Source organism: Pristis pectinata, chromosome X (assembly GCF_009764475.1).
Source record: "Pristis pectinata isolate sPriPec2 chromosome X, sPriPec2.1.pri, whole genome shotgun sequence".
NCBI lineage: Eukaryota > Metazoa > Chordata > Chondrichthyes > Rhinopristiformes > Pristidae > Pristis > Pristis pectinata.
The window spans coordinates 8,022,133-8,044,371 of NC_067450.1; the positions used below are offsets into that span (position 1 = coordinate 8,022,133).

General features: G+C 45.2%; 1 protein-coding gene across 9 annotated transcripts in view; it reads right to left on the reverse strand.

Annotated features, from left to right (window-relative positions):
• The window catches only part of LOC127567034 (sodium channel protein type 8 subunit alpha-like), a 208,713-nt gene that overhangs the window by 55,690 nt on the left and 130,784 nt on the right, over window positions 1-22,239 (reverse strand). For all 9 annotated transcript variants that reach the window (XM_052009671.1, XM_052009666.1, XM_052009675.1 and 6 more), the window contains 3 exons: window positions 13,060-13,192; window positions 5,124-5,362; window positions 55-228 (listed from right to left, as the gene is read on the reverse strand). In XM_052009671.1, the coding sequence (XP_051865631.1) occupies window positions 55-228; window positions 5,124-5,362; window positions 13,060-13,192 (546 nt within the window). The remainder of the gene's footprint in view (window positions 1-54; window positions 229-5,123; window positions 5,363-13,059; window positions 13,193-22,239) is intronic.

Consider the following 22,239-nt stretch of genomic DNA (forward strand, 5'->3'; position numbering starts at 1 on the left):
GCAAGTAACTCCAAAAAAAAAGTGAAGGTACATAATCCAAGACTTCATATTTACCAATCTGAAGGACCTGAGTACAGACAATCCTTCAACATTTGCCAGACCGAGTTCCATCAAACTGAGGGACACAATAAAGCCATCAAAAATGTTCCATCCTTCCTGAAAATAGTAGTATGGGTCCATTGCTATCAGCTTCATCACCATTTCAGCCGTGAAGATTGCAGTGAAGACCTGAAAAAGACAAGTGTTAAAATATTTCCATATGATCCGCAGGTTCAGGGAATACTCAACCTTCTGGCTGCAACAACCTTCTGGGCAAGCTTCTTTCTGGATGCTCCACATCCAACCGTCTACCTGGTCACTGCAACACCTTATTGTCTGCAAGGTCACCCAAACTGTATAAAATGAGACTTGAACTCAGGTACCAGTGAAGTGAGCATAGTTTTGGGGACCAGGGGTGGGTCCTGAACACCACCTGAAGCTTCGTCCCAATAAGGTGACCAGTTGTGTTTGTCAGACTCCTGCTGCACATCGAGGGTCAGCTTGTTCAACAGGGAAAGTCCAGGCCACTGTCTTGTGAATTCTTTTAACGTGTCTCTGCTCGTGATACTTAAAAACCTATTCAAGCTGGTTTAAATAACCCCCAAAAATAACCTTATTGAATGACACACAAAATGCTAATGAATAATTAAAAATATAAAAGTAAAATCAAGGAGATTAAATCACTCACCTGTACTTACTTTTTCCACAGCATCAGTACATGAATGGGTTTGATGTATCTACACTTGCCATACACTACACTTGCCTTATCGGGGAGGAGGTACAGGAGCCTGAAGACCTACACTCAATTCAGAAACAAGCTTCTTCGCCTTGGACTTCAATAAGCTAAGTGGAGAATGGCTGATGGCTGACAGCTAACAATTCCCTATGGAACTGCCAGCTACAGTGTTAATCTCAAGTATGGTCACAATTGTACACTGCACTCTGTGCATCCTAATTGACTGGGTGTCAACATCTCGGAGGATCTATCCTGGGCCCAACACATCGATGCAATCAAGGCGGCGTCACGCAGCGGCTCTACTTCGTTAGGAGTTTGCGGAGATTTGGTATGTCAAGGAGTCATGCAAATTTCTATAGATGCACGGTGGAGAGCATCCTGACTGGTTGCATCACCGCCCGGTACGGAGGCTCCAATGCACAGGATCGCAAGAGGCTGCAGAGGGTTGTAGACTCAGCCAGCTCCATCACGGGCACAACCCTCCCCACCATCGAGGTCACCTTTAAGAGTCGGTGCCTCAAGAAGGCGGCATCCATCGCCAAGGGCCCTTACCACCCGGGACGTGCCCCTCTTCTGATTATGCCCATCAGTGGAGGTGGTACAGGAGCCTGAAGACCCACATTCAACGATTTAGGAACAGCTTCTTCCCCTCCGCCATCAAATTTCCTTGAACCCATGAACACTACCTTGTTATTTTTTTTTGCACTATTTATTTAGTATTTTATAGTAATTTTATGTTTTTGCACTGTACTGCTGCCGCAAAACAACAAATTTCACGACATAGAAGTCACTGTTAATAAACCTGATTCGGAGTGTAGATGTGCTAAACGAGTGGGCTATAAAACTGCACTTCACTGTTCCTATCATTGCTTAAATGCTGGCAGTAATGCAGCAACAAATGCCAAGTCATGACAGCATTATATAAGAACATATTGTATTTATAACACATCCCTGCATGAGTTGTTGTTGACGAACAACAGGAGGGCCAGAGAACAGGAAAACTACATCTGTCTCTAAGCAGGATGCTTTGCACATATCACAAAATGCTCCAGTCATTTTATGCACAATTATGGTGCATTTCATTGTTGTTATCAAACTCAATATTTGGTCACGTCTCAGCCTTTATGTTAGCTTTGCCCTCATGACAACAGGCACAAAGATATGTCACCTCTCACCAGATTTTAAAAAAAAGTACACCAGCATGGGGAAAAAGTGCAACACTTAGTTTCTGTCATTTTTGTCAGAAAACTTGCCACTTACGCAGTGCATTTCACAACATCCCAGTAATTCTGAAATGTAGTTACTGTTGTGATGCCTAGTTCCATCGCAGCTTGGTACGGCAACTGCTCTGCCCAGGACCGCAAAAAACTGCAGAGAGTTGTGGACACAGCTCAGCGCATCACGGACACCAGCCTCCCCTCCATGGACTCTGTCAAAACCTCTCGCTGCCTTGGTGAAGCAGCCAGCATAATCAAAGACCCCACCCACCCGGGTCATTCTCTCTTCTCCCCTCTCCCATCAGACAGAAGATACAGAAGCCTGAGGGCACGTACCACCAGGCTCAAGGACAGCTTCTATCCGACTGTGGTAAGACTGTTGGACGGTTCCCTTATACGATGAGATGGACTCTTGACCTCACAATCTACCTTGTTATGTCCTTGCACCTTATTGTCTACCTGCACTGCACTTCCCTGTAGCTGTGACGCTATACTCTGTATTCTGTTATTGTTTTCACCCTGTACTACCTCAATGCACTGTGTAATGAATTAATCTGTACGATCGGTATGCAAGACAAGATTTTCACTGTACCTCGGTACAAGTGACAATAATAAACTAATACCAACACAACCAAACTTACCTATTCATTTGATTTGTCTCAAATTAAATCTTTGATCTTGACCTCTGAGACAAGTGCACTGTTAAAACATTGAACAGTACAGGACAGGAACAGGCTCTTCGGCCCACAATGTCTGTGCTGAACTCAATGCCGAATTAAACTAAATCCCTTCTGCCTGCACGTGATCCATATCCCTCCATTCCCTGCATCTTCATGTGCCTATCAAAAAGCCTCAAACACCTCTATCGTATCTGCCTCCACCACCAGCCCTGGCAGCCTGTTCCAGGCAGCTACCGCTCTGTGTAGATAAAAAACTTGCCCCGCACATCTCCTTTAACCTTTCCCCCTCACCTTAAAACTATGAACTCTTCGACATTTCTACCCTGGGAAAAAGATTCTGGCCGTCTACCCTATCTACACCTCCCTTAATTTTATAAACTTCTATCAGGTCTCCCCTCAGATTCCACCGCTCCAGAGAGAACAACCCAAGTTGGTATCACCTATCTGGAGGCAGTTAAGTTTGAGATTGTGGTCTAATGCTTCCTGCTGTCAACCTCTTCCCACCGACCACTGGGTCCACAATTTAACATTGCCTGCCAAAACCCACTGAGAACTTGGGCAACGCAACTAGTTTCCTCTAAGATTTTATTTAAAAAAAACAGGGAAACTCATCACAATGAAAGGCTTCAAAAACAAAATGTCGAAAAGGCTGAAACTCCCCTTTAGAAAAGGTTTGGAAAATCTGACATGGAAAATTGGAGGCATTTTCACACGTGACACTAGTGGAAAACTGTAGGCCATAATCAGAGAAAACTTATGCCACAGGAAGCAGCTATTCAGCCCATTGGCAGCCAACTCACACCTTCTAACAGCTGAGCCATAGTCCTGCCGGTCAGGATTCTTCAAGTGTACATCCAAATACTGTTTAAATACGAGGAGGATTTATTTCTGCCTCTTCCACTCTCAGGCAGCAAGTTCCAGACCCATACCACCCTCTAGGTGGAAAAATAAATCCTCACCTCCCCTCTAATCCTTCAACTAATTACTTTAAATCCATGCCCAATGATTTCTATCCAATCCTTCCTTCTTGCTCTAATTTTCCAGTGCCAGCAACATCCTGATAGTTGTCCACTGAACCTTCTCCAATGCAATTACAGCTTACTTGTAATGTAGTGACCAGAATTGTCTGCAGTACTCCAAAGTATGGTTTAACTAGTGTTGGATGAAGTTCAAGGAGAACTACATGTCTTGATCAATCAAGGAAAGACCCCGTGTGTCTCTTTAACCACGTTATTGACCTATCCTTCTCCCTTTAAGGATCTGTGGACATGCACTCCACAGTCTCTCTGATCCTCAACACTCCATTCACGAGTTTGCAGGTGACACCACCACAGTGGGCCAGATCTCAAACAACGATGAGACGGACTTCAGGAAGAAGATAGAGAGCCAAGTGGTATGGTGCCAAGATAACAATCTCTCCCTCAATGTCAGCAAAACAAAAGAGCTGGTCATTGACTTCAGGAAGCGTGGTGGAGCACGCCCGTCTGTATCAATGGTGCTCGGGTGGAGACGGTTGAGAGCCTCAAGTTCCCAGGTGTCAATATAGCCACACAGACACTATGGACAAGAAAGCACACCAGCTCCTTTACTTACTCAGAAGGCTCAGGAAATTGCGGAGAGTTGTGGGCACGGCCCAGTCTATCGTGAAAAGCAGCCTCCCCTCTATTGACTCTGTCGACACTTCCCACTGCCTCAGGAAAGCAGCCAACGTGATCAAGGACCCCCTCCCACCCCAGTCATCCTCTCTTCTCCCTTCTTCCACTGGGCAGAAGATACAAAAGCTTGAGAGCACGTACCATCAGGCCCAAGGACAGACTCTTGAATGGACTCCTGATACATTAAAGACGAACTCTTGATCTTTCAACCTACCTTATGCCCTTGCACTTTGCCTACCTGCACTTTCCCTGTAACTGTAACACTACGTTCTGCATTCTGTTATTACTTTCCTTTTGTGCTACCTCAATGTACCGATGTATGGAATGATCTGTCTGGATGGCGCGCAGACAAAAGCTTTTCAACGTATTTCAGTACGTGACAATGACAAACTAATTACCAATTCCGTCTTATTGATTGGTTCTCTTCCCTGACTGCACCTCCCAAAATACATAACTACAGGATAGTCACCTGTAAATTTACTAGGGAATTAAGGAGCAAATTCTTGAGAGGTGACTAAATTGTGAAACACTTCTAGCCACTTGGGAGAGATCCAGAAAACTAGCAGAGATGCATTTAAGGGGGGAAATCTAGAGAACATAAACAAGAAGGAAAAAAAAGAAAGTGCAGATAGGATTTAATAGAGTAGATGGAAAGGAGGCTTGCGTGGAGAATAAACAGAGGAAAATAAAGTAAGACTTCAAGATCATTAAATCTACACATGTCTAACATTACGTACCTAGAGACTGTGTTGAGTCCCTTATTAAATAAAGGGAGAAATTAAACCATGAGCCTTACCAGGTTTCCCACAGACAAAACATGTTCAAACTGTTCCGTCATTGGATAGTGTTCCAGTGCCATGAAGAGGGTGTTGAGTCCAATGCAAATGGTAATAGCCAGGTCCACAAATGGATCAAACACAAATAGGTGCATGTACTCTTTTAGCTTCACCCACAACGGGCAGCACTCCCAGATCAGAAACATATTAGCAAATTTATACCAGCAGGGTGGGCATTTTCTTTGAGACTCTTCAAGTTCTGAAATCAGAAATTTCAGCGAAATAGTTACCATTGAGTGCAACTTGTTACACTAAATAATGGCTTACTGCTAATTAATTACTTCATGATCTCCCCACCCCCTCACCTGACTAAAATTGGACATGGACAAAGCACAACCACTTTTGCTACCCAGCATCCAGGAACTACAGACTGGATGAAGTGCTCAAGAAACAATTGATGCAAGTTCACCCATTTTGTTCCTCTGCCAATTTTCTCTTTCACACTAATTCCTTGCTGGGGGATGTTGGTAAGGGCATCAGTGCCATCCCCAAGTAAGAAATGATTGCACGCGGTTATAATGTTAGCACTGGCTGCAAAATGACGACCTTTATTTTGGGACTGTAGTGTCATGTGATTAAGTGCTCTTGGGTTGAAAGAATTGTACGTAGAAGTTTGTTGAACCCTTGGAATAGAGTCACGCTTTGCCGAGGTCCTGGTTTGCAAGTTTCTCATCCACAAGGTTACATGTAGAATCCAGACCCTGCATAATTCTATCTTACCATGGAGGAAATCACAGGCAGGCACATCCTGCCCTTGCCCAATATTCAGATGTACATTTCTGGCAAGGTTGTTGGAAAGCCTGTCAGAAATATACTCTGTTTCCGTTCCTTAGCTTCAGGCCACTGTAGCACCAAAGCTAGGTCAATTAACTCAGTTTGGGACAAGGAAATGAACCTGGATTACAAAACTTCATGACTGACCGTGAGGGCAGGCAAACTTCTTAATCTTGATTATATGCTGTCGAATAAGATATCACTGTCTAGGTAGCTGCCACGAAAAATCATTCAGTGCTAACCACAGGAAGTGAATTGTATACAACAGTTCTGGGGAGGGTTTGCTGGAGGAAAGATGCATTTTAAAACCACGTTTTATTTCCTTTGCTTTAACTTACACCTGAATTCCATTTTGCAGGCTTTGATCCATCCTGTAGCAGTTTTCCTGCCACTCAGTCACATCTAACTTACATAGAATATAGAACAATACAGCACAGAACAGGCCCTTTGGCCCACAACGTTGTGCCAACGTAGCTAATCCCGCCTACCTACAGAATGCCCATATTCCTCTATTTTCCTCTCATTCATGTGCCCATCCAAGCCCCTCTTAAAAACCCCCATGCAAACTTATTTACATAACAAACGTATTTGTGACGTGCGAGTCCATTTGTCACCGTCTGACAAAAGGTCATTTACTCTGTTTCTCGCCCTGTGAACGCTGCTTGATCTGCTGAGTCTGTCTGAAGTGGCGGCGGAATCCGATACAATGACTGCATCGAAGAGGCCTTCAGACATACATATAAATGGGCAAGGTGTAAGATACGGCCCTCATGCGGGAAAATGGGATTAGCCCAGATGGGCAAAAAGGTCGGCATGGACACGGTAGGCCCAAGGGCCTGTTTCTGTGGTGTACGACTGTTGCCAGTCTTCATTGTCACTGTCAGCAGGATATCAGTCATGGATATATGACATTGTAATGACGTTTGATTCCGTCTTTTCTCTGTGTCAACACACCATGTTCCCAGCAGAGGTGACTGGAGTGGAAGCTACGTGGAAAACCTGGCTAACTTTTCACAGCCCTCGGCAAGTGCACCGGGACAATCGTGACATCCAATCCGTAGGGCCAAGGTTAGCGAACAGTACAGTTTAGGATATTCCACACTTGGAGTTGGATGATCCAAAGTAGAAGATTGATTGCAAACAAAGAGGCGTGTAACTCTGTCTGATGAGTCCCAAAGTGCATTCCTGAAAGAATGCATATACCCACAAACTTATGGAATAAAATTGTGGTAAATAGGACATTAAAATACATGCTGGTAAACGGCAACATGGGTTTATTCAGCTTTGAATGGCATTCCAAGGCATCCTAAGTTTTGTTTTACACACAGAATGTTAGGTGCCTGGAATACAGTCAGGGGTGGGGGTGGAAGCAGATACGATAGAGGGGTTTAACAGGCATTTAGACTGGCACGTGAACATGCAGGGAATAGAGGGATACGGATCACGTGCAGGCAGAAGGGATCAGTTTAATCTGGCATCATGGTCAGCACGGACATTGTGGGCCGAAGGACCTGTTCCTGTGCTGCTCTATGTTCTAAAACACTTCACAGAAGTGATCAAACAAAATTTTACATATTAGGACTGGTGATGAAAAACAAAAGGTTAGTCACAGAGGATGGTTTTAAGGGGAAATTAAAGGCAGCGAGGCAGAAAGGCTCGAGGGAATTCCAGAACTTGCGGACTAGTGCAGCAATTAAATTTCAGGATGATCAAGAGGTCCGAACTCTCAGCTGGATGGCTCGGGGAGGTTACAGAGATAGTAAAGGGCAAGGCCACGAAAGTAGTTTGGAAGTAAGGAGGAGACTTCTAAAGACCAATAATTCATTCCAGCTCGGATTCTACATGTGCAAGTTCACCTCCTGAGAAAATACTGTCCATATTTGAAGGAGAAGCGAGAATGGGAAGCAGTGAACAGAGCAAGTCTCATTGGGCAGCAGCAGCCAATAAAGAAGGTAAACTCAAGCAGAGTGGCCGTTGGGTGAGTGGCTCAGTGCAAAGAGTGGCACCTTGAGGCTTTGGTTCAAGAGGCTTCAGCTGGAAGAAGCGACGGAAGTGAGCAGAATCGACGGGGAGGTTCTGCTAAGCTCTCTTTCTTTGTTATCGCACAGTTCGGCCAGTTTAATGGCAGTGGTATGCTCCTCTTGTAGGATGTGGGAAGTCGGGGAGACCCCCATTGTCCCTGCTGACTACACTTGCGAGAAGTGCATCCAGCTGCAGTTCCTCACTGTTCGCGTTAGGGAACTGGAGCTGGAGGGGGATGAACTCTGGATCATCTGGGAAACTAAGATGCTAGGCGGGGGTTACCAGGATGCAGGGAGCAGGGTGACCGTCGGATGAGAGGAAGGGAATAGGCAGTCAGTGCAGGGTACCCCTGTGGCCGTTCCCCTCAATAACAAGTATATCATTAAATACTGGGGGGGGGGGGGGGAATGGGAAACGTACCAGGGAAAAGCCACAGCGGACAGGTCTCCGGCCGAGTCTGTGGCTCAGAAGGGAAGGAGGGAGGAGTGCAGGAGGGATAGGGGATTTATTGGTTAGGGGAGCAGGTAGGAAATTCTGTGGCTGAGAACAATGCTCCCAGGTACCAGAGATGTCCCAGGTCAAGTCCACAGCAGTCTTAAGGGGGAGGGAGAGCAGCCAGAAGTCATGTTATACATTGGTACCAATGTGGTACCAACGACATAGGAAAAGGGATGAGGTCCTGAAAAGAAAATAATAGTAATTTAGGAAGGAAGCTAAAAAAAAACAGGACCTCAAGGGTGGTAATCTCTGGATTGCTGCCTGTGCCAGTGAGGGTAAGAATAGGAAAATATGGCAGATGAATGCGTGGCTGAAGAGTTGGTGCAGGGGACAGGGTTTCAGATCTGTAGATCACTGGGATCTCTTCTGGGGAAGGTACGACCTGTACAAAAGGGACAGGTTGCGCCTGAAACTGAGAGGGACCAATGCCCTTGCAGGTAGGTTTGCTCGAGCTGTTGGGGAGGGTTTAAACTAGGTTGGCAGGGGGGATGGGAAACAGCGTGTTGGTTCGGATGACGGAGCACTTGGTGGAAAGGTAGATACAACGTGCAGAGAGACTGGGAGGAGAGATAGGCAGTGGATAGAGCATACACGCAGTTAGTTGGATGGGTTGAAACGTGTTTACTTTAATGCGAGAAGTATTAAGAATAAGGGTGATGAACTCGGAGCACAGATCAGCGCGTGGAATTACGATGTTGCAGCCATGACAGAGACTTGGCTGTCGCAAGGGCAGGATTGGCTGCTTGATGTTCCGGGGTTTAGATGTTTCAAAAGGGACAGGGAGGGAGGTAAAAAGAGGGTGGGTAGTGACTTTGCTTATCAGAGACAGTGTCACAGCTGCAGAAAAGGGAGAATGTCAGGGAGGGGTCGTCGACTAAATCAGTGTGGGTCGAAGTCAGAAGGGAGCAATTACCTTATTGGGAGTGTTCTTATAGGCTCCCTAGTAGCAACTGGGACACCGAGGAGCAGATCGGGAGGCAGATTTTGGGAAGGTGCAAAAATAACAGGGTTGTTGTCATGGGTGATTTCAACTTCCCTAATATTGATAGGCACCTCCTTAGTGTGAAAGGTTTAGATGGGGCAGAATTTGCCAGGTCTGTCGAGGAAAGATTCCTGACACAGTATGAGGAGAGGCCAACTAGAGGAGAGGCCCTACTGGATCTCGTACTGGGCAATGAACCTGATCAGGTGACAGACCTCTCAGTGGGCGAGCATTTCGGAGACAGTGACCGTAGCTCCCTGACCTTTAGCATAGCCGTGGACAGGGAAAGGAGCAGGCGGTATGGGAAAGTTCTCAATTGGGGGAGGGCTAATTACAATGGTATTAGGCAGGAACTTGGGAGCGTTAACTGGAAACAGATGCTCTCAGGGAAATGCACAGCAGAAATGTGGAGGCTGTTCAGGGAACACCCGCATGGGATCCTGGATAGGTTTGTCCCACTTGGGCAGGGAAAGGAAAGTAGGGAGAGGGATTTTGATGAATGTGAGGTCAGCATTGAACAGGCTAATGTACTGAACCATGTTGAGGTTAAGAAAGAGGCAGTGTTGGAGCTTCTGAAAAACATAAGGATAGATAAGTCCCCGGGGCCAGACAGGATATACCCCAGGTTACTATGGGAAGTGAGGGAAGAGATTGCTGGGGATTTGACAATGATCCTTGTGTCCTCCCTGGATGCAGGAGTGGTACCAGAGGATTGGAGGATGGCAAATGTCGTTCCCTTGTTCAAGAAAGGTAATAGGGATAATCCTGAGAAGTATAGACCAGTGAGTCTTGCGTCAGTGATGGGAAAACTTATGGGGAGGATTCTTAGGGGCAAGATTTATGAGCATTTGGAGAAGCACAGTCAGCATGGTTTTGTGAGGGGCAGGTCACATCTCACGTGCCTAACTGAGTTTTGAGGAGGTGACGAAACAAATTGAGCAGTGGATGTGGTGTATACGGACTTGGTAAGGCGTCTGACAAGGTTCCCCGTGGTAGGCTCATCCAGAAAGTCATGAGGCGTGGGATCCGTGGAGACTTGGTTACATGGATTCAGAATTGGCCTGCCCACAGAAGGCAGAGGGTGGTAGTAGATGGAGTGTATTCTGCCTGGAGGTCAGTGACTAGTGGTAGTCCACAAGGATCTGTTCTGGGACCCCTGCTCTGTGATTTTTATGAATGACTCAGATGAGGAAGTGGAGGGATGGGTTAGTAAGTTGACAGATGACACGAAGGGTTGTTGTAGGTTACAAAAGGATATAGACGGAATGCAGAGTTGGGTAGAGAATGGCAGGCGGAGTTCAATTCAGAAAAGTGTGAAGTGATGTACTTTGGAAAAGAGAACTTGAAGGCAGAATACAAGGTTAATGGCAGGATTCTTAGCAGTGTGGAGGAACAGAGGGACCTTGAGGTCCACGTCCATAGATCCCTCAAAGCTGCCGTGCAAGCTGATAGGGTGGTTAAGGCGGCGTATGGTGTGCTGGCCTTCATCAGTCGGGGGAATGAGTTCAAGAGCCGCGAGGTGATGTTGCAGCTCTATAAAACTCTGGTTCAAACACACTTGGAGTATTGTGTTCAGTTCTGGTCGCCTCATTATAGGAAGGATGTGGAAGCTTTAGAGAGGGTGCAGAGGAGATTTACCAGGATGCTGCCCGAATTGGAGTGCATGTCTTATGAGGAGAGGTTGAGCGAGCTTGGGCTTTTCTCTTTGGAGAGGAGGAGGATGAGCGGTGACTTGATAGAGGTGTACAAGATTACGAGGGGCATAGATAGAGTGGACACCAGCACCTTCTCCCCAGGGCGGCAATAGCCAATACCAGAGGACGTCTGTCTAAGGTCAGAGGAGGAAAGTTCAGGGGAGATGTCAGAGGTAGGTTTTTTTAAAAAAATTATTATAAAACGCAGTGGTGGGTGCCTAGAACGCACTGCCGGGGGTGGTGGTAGAGGCTGATACAATCGGGATATTTAAAAAGACTCTCAGATAGGCACATGGAACAAAGAAAAATGGAGGGTTATGGGCTATGTAGGAGGGAAGGATTGGATTGATCAAGGACTACGTGTTTATATCGGTCAGCACAACATCGTAGGCTGAAGGGCCTGTACTGTGCTGTACTGTTTTATTTTCCAAATTCTCCCCATCTCCCAAGAGTTAAATCAAGATAGAACATCAGGTGGACTGTGACTTTTCAAACTACATTTGGGCTTGTTAATGAATTATAACCCATTGAAATCAGTTGTAAAAAAATGCTGCAATACTTAAATATCATCAAAATAATGCAAAACAATTAATTTTCTTGCTGTAAGACAGCATTATTTTAATAAGAGATTTTTCTGTTTAAATTACTCATTAAATGTAGATTTTAGATTTAATCCAGGATCCTGAAATAGCCCAGAGTCAGTCCAGCTAAAAATACTGCAACAAATCAAAAGGGAAGAACTTGCACTATATTGTACCTTGGCCTTTATTTTCCCTAACGTCACTGTATTACCTCCACTAGCTCTTAAAATTTCTCTCACAATGCATCTGGAAAGGTCGAATCTATTCTGAGGCATTTGCTAGCGCTGCTACGACGCTTGCTGTCAGTGTGGAATTTCATTTCACTTCAAACCTGTTGAGAAACAGTGCGACCCACAATGGCATAGCTAAGATTAGCAACTGTGGGGACAGAGGACAAAATCTGTATTATCATACTAGACAGCAAAAGGAGGAATTGCCAACTTGTGAAACTGCACCACTTTTGTGAGATGACTTCTTATCAATTCAAATGCCCGAATACGTTGAAACTCAAAGTATTCTAGATTTGACGCATCTATTGTTTTTAAATCGAAAGCTCACAACTGAAAAATACTGAAGTCCTCAGTCTTCCTTTGAATTCTTGAAGTTAGAGTGTGGCATGATATTGGCCTCCCACTAATACCAAGTCATTGGGTGCTATACTCCAATAAAGTGTCATCCAGACGTGAATAAAACGTAACGTTATTACTCGTCTGTTTCAACCCAAACATTTTCTCCTACTTTTTTGACACACAGACGTTGTACTATCAGAGGTCACATGGCTATATACGTCGGTAGCCAGGAAAGATGCCAAATACGTCAGTTTACAAGATCCACGAGAAAGAACAAGTCCGATGATTCTACCTCAAAGGGCAGCCAATGATGAGTCAATGGCAAATTTGCTGTGGATTGCAATTGGATACCATACAAGTAATTGTTATCTTCTAACACTTGGCTCAGAAGTTATCGAGCAGTCAGGAGTGGAAACTGGTAAATGGATTGTCTTAAGATGGCGCTGGAGAGAGGTGACATTTTGCAGGAGAACACTTGTATATTCCCATTTTGACATTTTAAAGCGGAAATGTTTGCTCCTCCGAGGCTAATTGGAGCATGCTTACTATTACTCCTCTGAAATTAGCTATCCCAGTGGAAACAAGTTGTTGAACCATCCAGTCTCTAGCATAGAGAGCATTCACCCACAAGATGGTAGCTGGTAAAACATCTTCTGTTGCATTGTGAAACACTGCAAGAACTGAATGGCACCATTATAATTGAACGGCAGACTTACTTTTGATCCCTGGAAGCTCACCCACCTAAAACTGAAAAAGGAAACGTGCATCCTACATACCTTCCAACGTGTTTGTCAAAACACTTAAAACACTGTTTGCTCGATCTTTCCTCCCGAAAGATGCATTCAGCTGGTCCATGGAAACCAGGAGGGAGCCAGAAAGTTTCTTTTTACTTTCTATTTCAGTGGTTGGCTGCAAGTAGTTAAAATGAAATTAGTAGAATTTCAAACATTTGAAAAAAAACATGATAAATGGCAATGTGCAGCTTGCATGCTTCATCCAGAGATTAGCAGGTGAGGAGAGGACAGGGTTCGAGTGGTCAGTTCAATACGGCAATTAGCAACCATCAAGGATTGCATCCTTCACTAGCCTGGCTAAGTATTTCACCTCACGTTTATGTCCAGTTTTCCATTTTTATAAACACGTTGAATAATCCATACATTTTGTTCAGATCCATGTTATGGAGCTACTCAATAGGGGTGGTATAACATTTGGCCAGTAATAACAAAGGGGGAAAGAAATAAAGGTACATTCAAAGAAATGAAGTTATTTCAATTCATATCTTTCCATAGTGGTGTTAACAATGCGCATAACACTTTTATTCGACAGCTAATTCATTGTCTAACTTTTGAAACTCTTTAATTAAGCCTCATCCTCTTCCCCAACTGTTGCTTAAACCAAAGTCATTCGTCACCTGGAGCACTGGTTTCATCAATGCTCTTCTGACTTCCAATTTTTCATTAAATCCAGCAAAGCAAGACCTCAGTCCCATAGGTTCACCTCTACCTAAACCCACACGCGCATCATTATCCCTGGAAATTAACTTTAATATTCTTGCCCCAGTCTTCGACTTCTTCTCTTCTTCCCTTTCCTGGCCTTTCTTCTCTCTCCTTACCTTTGACCCATCCCCCGGTGGATCTGCTCTCCCCTCCTCCCCATCACCATCTCTTCCCTGCATCTACCCATCACCACCTTGTGCCCACCCTGCCTCCCCTCTTTTGTCCACATATCACTGCTCTGCTTTCCCCTCCGATATATTGGGCTTCACCTTTTCCCATCTTCAGTCCTGAAGAAGGGTCCTGACCCAAAACAGTGACCGCCTGCTTTGCTCCACGGATGCTGCCTGGCCTGCTGAGTTCCTCCAGCATCATTGTGTTTTTCATCTCTTACTCCCACCTTCGGCTTATACAAATCTACAAGACAGATCTTATGCCACGTATCCCAAACCTTTTTGTTCTGGATTACATCTTTCGCTCTGCTCCACCAATGGAGGTCAGATTTTCAGTTACGACACACAATCGCTCCCAGTCTTTCTCCCACCCTTGGGAGAGTACTACTATTGCCCAAATATTTGTGGTTTAAAAAAAAATAGAAGTGGGCCATTTGACCCCTTGTACCTGCTGTGCATTCAGAGAGAGATCATAGCTGATCTTTTCCCTCCCATAATCTCCCAATTCCCTTAATATCTAAACATTTATTGACTTGATTTACTCAACAATTTTTTTTTGGGTAGCCCTCTGAACTTTCAGCAAGGACTTGTAATCTCTCTGCACACTCTACCTTGTGCACTTGACCTGATCGAAGCATTTGTAAATGCGTTATCATCTGTGGGATATACTGCAACATTTACAAGCTACTTCTGCAACATTTACAAGCTACTTCTGCAACACCTCTTTCCCAGACAAGCTCAAACGCAGAACAACGTTAGGAGTGCCATCTGAATTGTGCATTTATTGCCATTCTTTCAGTGGCATCTTTAGTTTCCTTGAATTTCCTCCCAAGACTTTGAAAGCACCATCACAAGTGCTGCAGAGCTTCAAGAAGAAAACACACCCACCACCATCTTCATAATGCACATAGGAAGCCTTCAACATTATGGATGCAATCAGTTTTAACCAAGAATTAGTGTAGACTGTCAGAATTTTGTTTCTTAACCTGGACGCAAGGATTTCTCTTAAACAGTCTGACCAGGTATCCTCATCATCTTATAACAAGAATAGCATGGTGTGGCATTTTCCAGAGTTCTTTCAAATTCACAGGTAGAACACAAAACTGAAATTGTAGACACAAAGCAGTTGAAAATTAGAACAGATACTATTCAAAATTTATAACGTGAACATCAACATCTGAACGGAGAACAGACCGCGCTCACATTTCAGATGGATATTCTTTGTCAAAACTAAACGCAGACTGGGGTTCTCTATCCCCATCTGCTCACTGCAGTGTGTGCAGCGACTAGCTGGTTATGAAAGCTCTGACTGCAAACAGGGACCAACAGTGGGTGGGTGCTTCCTTTAAACACACATTTTTAATCCACTCATTTGATTGGGTGGTGCTGGCATGGCCAATATTGATTCTCCATCTCCAATAGCCATATGAACTGAATGGTTTGCTGTGCCATTTCAGAAGACAGCGCCAGAGCTGTCACAGCTGTCCACAGCTCCAGGTCACACATCAGCCAAGGACAGCAGATTACAAAATGGTACAGATTTTTCCCTTCATAGTCACCATTTCTGATCTGAAATGGGGCTGGGGGGGGGGGGGGGCAAAAGTAGGGAATCACACTCATGGCCCTGGACATTGCCTCAAGAAGGTGCCACCTATCAAAGATTTCCCCCACCATCCCAGCCATGGGCGTCAGGCAGGAGGTACAGAAGCCTGAAGTCCCACACAACTAGGCTCAGGAACAGCTACTTCCCTTCAACCATTCAGTTCTCGAACTGACCTGCACCATCCTTACCCTACCTCAGCAACAGAACACCTCTTGCACTACTGTGCACTTGTCTCTGATTGTGTTTATTTTTGCACAAATGTCTTGTTTTGCAGTTTTTTTTCCCCTACTGTTTTGTATAATTTGCATATAACCTATGTATAACTTGTGTTCTGTGTGTTGTCTGTACCTACGTGCCTGTGATGCTGCTGCAAGTTCTTCATTGTACCTGTACCTCACCGCACTTGTGCACATGACAATAAACTCGACTTGGATACTAGTCCAATCAGTTAACAACACTACAGTATGCTCAAAAGATGGGGCATCCTGTCTACCACTCCTACAATGTCTCAGTAAGACACCCCAAGTGTAATGGATGTACCTGACTAAGGAATCAATTATCGTGAATGATGCACAATCCACAATGTTTAATTTTGAATATTTGAGTCATCTTTGCTCAGCTTCATGTTTTTCCGATAGCGTGTGTATCAATCGTTCACACTGAAATGCACTGTCCCCAGTCATTATTGGCAATAGATTTGCTAACAGTAATTAAACTTAGCAGGAAGAGGAAGATCAACAGGCAGGCCAAGTAGGTTAGGCTGCAGATAGTGTTCACTGGCCCCCAGCATATACTCTCGTGCTCATTTTCAGATTGAGACAATTATTGTAAAAGTACCTGGGGTATCCAAGTCAATTACATCACAACGCACGTGAATGCTCGAATAACTATTTCATTGACTGCTTCTTCAGAGCACTTCCTTCAGATTCTGCCGTGGCTTCACAAAAGAGCCATCTAACTGCAATCACCAACAGCCCAAATCCAGCACAGAATACAAGCCTCAATGCACTCTGTACTAACCCAATGTAACTGCACTGTGTAAGGAATTGACCCGTACGATCAGTATGCAAGACAAGTTTTTTGCTGTACCTCAGTACAAGTGACAATAATAAACCAATACCAATATTTTCCAAAAGGTCTTCAAAAAGGAAAACCAAATGTGGAGTGATTCCATCTGCTGGAATGATAACTGCAGCTACCATATTACACAGAACAAGCATTTGCATCCTGAACTTCATCATAAATATCATCTTCCTATCCGAAGTGTGCCTACTAAAAATCAGCATTCTGGCCAAAGTGTCATTGTGTACCCTTAATCCTGACACTCAGATCCACCGAACCAACATGGAAGTTTAATGGTATAATGATTACAACTGTTATTTGGATTTTTTTTTTTGAGGTCGGACACATTTTCCTCAAGACTAGTTCAGTTTGCGAGACTACACGAAATAGCTGAAAAATTCATTCTCCATCCCACCCCCATAAAGATTCCACTCAATACAATTTTGCATTGAGAAGAGTAATAAGGAGGCAACCTTCCAATCCAGCCCAATCGCTCCATGTGCACGTGTCAAGAGGCCCATAACACACATGGAGAACATGCTGCGGTTCCGGGATTGGTTGCTCACTTCAGGATGTCGTGCAACCTCAAGAAATCCCCGTAAAGCAGCCACACGGGGCAGCATTGCACCTTGCCACCAAAAGTGCCATTCGACGTTTGCAGAGAAGCTCTACAGTTTGACAGACTTGTTTCAGCAGACTCAGATACAAATAGACTATGGAGGTTGCCAGGACTTGAGGGACCGAGTTTATAGGGAGAGATTGAGCAGGCTGGGACTTTATGCCTTGGAACATTGGAGACGGAGAAGTGATCTTAAAGAGGTGTATAAAATTATGAGGGGCATAGATTGGGTGACCCTGCAGTCTTTTTCCACCAGGGTTGGGGAATCAAGAACTAGAGGGCAGAGGTTTAAGGTGAGAGGGGAAAGATTTAAGAGGGAATTGAGGGGCAACCATACACAAAGGGCGGTACATATGTGGAATCAGCTGCCAGAGACTGGTACAATCATAACTTTTAAAAGATATTTGGACAGGTACATGGATAGGAAAGGTTTAGAGGGATATGGGCCAAACACTGGCAAATGGGACTAGCTTGGATGGGCATCTTGGTCAGCATGGACCAGCTAGGCTGAAGGGCCTCTTTCCATGCTATACAACTATGAGAAAGTGAATGATTGTGTGACTGAATTTCTACTGATTGGGTAAGATGAATGTGTTGCCTTTGGACTAGTTTCTCTCTGCCTTCAGCTCCCATAGGGGAAAAAAAAAACACACAAATGGAATGAAATTCCTGCAAGCAACCATCTTTAGTTTTTCTCATGCCGTGACGATTCTCTCTCATTGTTGCAATTTGCACTTGTCCCATGCACCAACTCTAGTGCAAGGCCTTGCAACTTTTCATGCAATGGCAAATTTCACAGCTACCTCTTCCTGTCAGATTAATGGATGGACGATTGCTACTCTTCCTCTTCTAATGCACTGTTCCCATAAATTAGGTCCTATTTTCTTCTCTGCACGCAATGGTTGTTACATTCAGTTACAGACAGGTTTACCACTGGAACAGCCATACTGTTTTGCAAGTTCTTGTGGTGGGAATAATTCTTCAAAGGATGTGCACGCAATTCAATGTTCTCCAAAGGTATAATGTAACTGTTCTGTGTCAAAGAGCTGCAGCCTTGATTTTGTTGCTGAGCATTAAAATACAAATGAATGGCAAGTCATAATTGACCTTGTAAGGTCAAGAAACCTCTTCCTGCACTGGACAAGCAAAGCGAGGTTTAGAAAGTCATCTTCCGCTGCCTGGTCCTTCTGGTATGTTACCATTTAATAAAGCTCCCCAGTCAGGACTTGTGCACAGCTGGTAGCAATCACGTTACCAGCCCACCGTGAACACAAAGATACCAGCTCACAAGAGCCACTCCATACAATGCAAGGCCCCACAAGCAACTATTCGAACCAAATTTGGACATTGAAAGGTCACACCCAGCCCAGTGAACCTTGAAAATTCCTCCTCACAAACACCTGGGGACTGGTGTCTAAGTTGGGAGAGCCATCCCAGACTGGCCAAGCGACAGCCTGACAGAGTTATACTCTGAGAGCCAGTTCTGACAGACAATATGCCAGACTCCTCCTTCCCAATCCCTGGATACGTGTCCATCCCACCAGTAGGTCAGACCCACCAAAGAGGTGACGTAGTGTCACACAGGTGGGAGGGACTCGCTCCAGGAGTCCTCGACACAGAGTCCACACACCGTAAAGTTTTCCGGCATCAGGTCAAACATAGACAGGGAAGCCTTCTGTTACTAGCTACTGTCCCCTGCCAGAGAATGAATTGGTGCTTCTCCAACACTCAGAAGCAGAGAGTAGCAAGGAGACAGGATGTACTCTGGGTGGGGGACTTCGACATCCGACACCGACAATGGCTTGGTAACACCAGCACTGACCGAGCCCGGATGATTACAGCTAGCTGACAGGGTTTGCAGCACGTGGTGAGTGAATCCATGAGGGATAAACCAAAACAAGAAGTGCTGTTTCTTGAGCAATGTCAGAGGCTGAAGGCAGAGAGGTCAGTAGAAGGGGAATTAAAGCAACTGGAAGCTAAGATTGCCCTTGTGGTCTGAACAGATAGGATTTGTAAAGCGGTCACTCAATTTGCATTTGGTTTCTCCAGCGTAGTGGAAATCACATTACGAGCACCAAATATAACGCACTAAATTGAAAGTGCGAGTGAATTGCTGCTTTCAAGAACATCGAACAGTACAGCACAGGAACAGGCCCTTCGGCCCACAATGTCTGTGCCGACCACAGTGCCGAATTAAACCAAACCCCTTCTGCCTGTAGGTGATCCCTATCTCTCCATTCCCTGCATAGGCACCCAACCACTCTGTAAAACCTTGCCCCACACATCTCCTTTAAACTTTCCCCCTCTCACCTTAAATGCATGCTCCCTAGTATCTGATCATTACACTCTGGGGGAGAAAAGATTCCGAATGTCTACCCTATCTATGCCTCTCACAATAAACCTTGTTCTTGCCCAAGTACCGGTGGTAAACCTCTCTGTCCACGACAGCATTAGCAGACATTACCAACGCAAGTCTTTGTGGAGACCAATTTCTGTCATCACACAAAAGGTCACCCTTCATCATGCTGAGCAGCAATACAATAACACTAAATGGGATAGACTCAGAACAGTTCCTGGCAACACAAAACTAGTTGCACACAAGGCACTGTGGACCATCAGCAGCATGTACATTGCATTTGTATGCTACATGGGATAGATTCAGAACAGATTTGGCAGTTCAATCTGTAACATCACAGCCCACGGAGAAGAGTGAAGCTTTGTCGTCCTGCCACATGCGTTGTGAACAGTGGTGGACAATGTAACAGCCAACGGGAGGTGGCTGCTCCAAGAACATCTCCGTCCTCACCAATGGTGGGGCCCAGTGCGCGAGTACAGGAGGATTCACAACCACGTTCAGCTGGAAATGCCGAGTGAACGATCCACCTCGGCTTCCTCCTGGAGGGTCACACTGTCATAAGAAGCCAGTCTTCAGTCAACTTGATTCACTCCATGTCTCAGGCAGCAGCAGAGAGTACCGGATGTAACAAAGGCTGAGACCAATGCCCCGATCGTCAGTACTGAAGACATGGGCTCCACAACCAGCTGCATCAGCGGCTAAACTGCTCCCCGTGCAATTCCCACACTGAGACCTACCAGAGAATGTGGAAAACAACCCAGGAATGTCCTGCTCACAAAATGCTAGACGAATTCAATCCAGCTAATCACTGCCCAGTCTACCCCCAATCAAAGTGATGGAAGATATTATCGACAGAGCTATCTAGCCACACTTGTATGGTAAGAAACTGCTCACAGATGCCCGGTTTGGGTTTCACTCAGCTCCACAACCCATCACAGCTTCCCTTCATGCATGGACCAAAGAGCCGAATTCCAGAGGCGGGGCGAGGTTTGGGTGACAGCCCGCAACGTCAAGCAAGTCAATGGTCGTCAAGAGGAAAACACTCCGATGGTTGGAGTCATACCTTACACAAAGGAAGATGGCTGTGATTGGCAAAGATCAATTATCCCAGCCTCAAGATGTCAATCCAGCAGTTCCCCAGAGCAGTGTCCTAGACCCAAGCTGCCACATCACCAGAGGATGTCGTATACTTGGACTTTCAGGAAGCTTTCAATAAGCTTGAAATGCAGAGTGGATGATCCACCTCAGCTTCATTAAGGTCCCACAAGAGATTAGAGTGCAAGATTAAAGCACATTGGATTGGGAGTAAGGTACTGGTTTGGACAAAGAACTGGATGACAGACAGGAAACAAAGAGGAGGAATAAACACGTCGTTTTCCCAAGTGGCAGGCCGTGATCAGTGGGTTATGGTAGGAATCGTGACGTACATTAATGATTTGGATGAGGAATTCAATCCAACATCTCTAAATCACAGATGACATTAAGCTGGGCGCGAGGGTGTTCCCAATGGTTTGGGAATCCCAGACCAGGGGTCATAGTCCAAGGATAAAAGGGATAAACCATTTAAGATCGAAATGTGGAGACATAGCTTCTCTCAGATAGAGATGAGCCTGAAGAATTCTCTACCACAGAAAGCAGTTGAAGTCAAATCATTAACTGGTAAATGCGATTCGTATAGATGGGTACTTAATAGTTGGCGTGGTCACAGTAGGCTGAAGGTACTGTTTCTGGTGATGTTGGACTCAAGTATATTCGAGATGGAGCTAGATTGTTCTTGGGGCCAGAGGGATCAAGGGATATGGGGAGCAAGCTGGAAAAGAGTACTGAATTTGGATGATATTGCATGGTGGAGCAGGTTCGTAGCGTTGAATGGTTTACTCCTGCACCTATTTCCTATGTTTCTACGAGTACCTTCTTTAACTCACAAGGTCAGAATTGGAACTGTTCACTGATGATTCCATTCACAATTCTTCAACTAGTCAAGGCCTCATGCAGTAAGACGTAGACACGATGGTACGTGGCAAATAACATGCGCACACAAAAGTGCCAGACAAGTCCCAACACCAAGACTAACCACCTACCCTTGACGTTCAATGGCATTACCATCGCCAATCCTCCCCACCCCCGTTTACATCAACATCCTGGGGGTCACCAGCAACCAAGAACTCAATTGGGTCAGTCAAATGAATAGGTCACAGGCTTCACATGCTATTGCAAATGACTCATCTCCTAACAGCCTAAAAAGCTTTTTCATCATCTGTTAGGTGTATGATAGAAATGGGTTGGCATATTACCCAATTACCCAGAAGTGGGCATCTCCAACACTTGAGTAGCTTGGTACCATCCCAACAAAGCAGCCTACTTGATTGGTACCCTATTTGCCATCCTGAACATCCATTCCCTCCACAAACAGGACGGCTGCAACGTACAGAGTGCACAACGGTTATTTGCCGAGGATATGATGACAGTATCTCCCAAGCCCACAACCTTTACCACCAAGGAAAACAAGGGCTACAGGTGCATAGGGAACACCACCACCTGCAGGCTCCCCTCCAAGTGGCTCACCATTCTGACTTGGAAATATATCATTGTTCCTTCATCATCACTGGGTCTGAATCCTGGAACTCCCTCCCCGACAGCACTGTGGGAG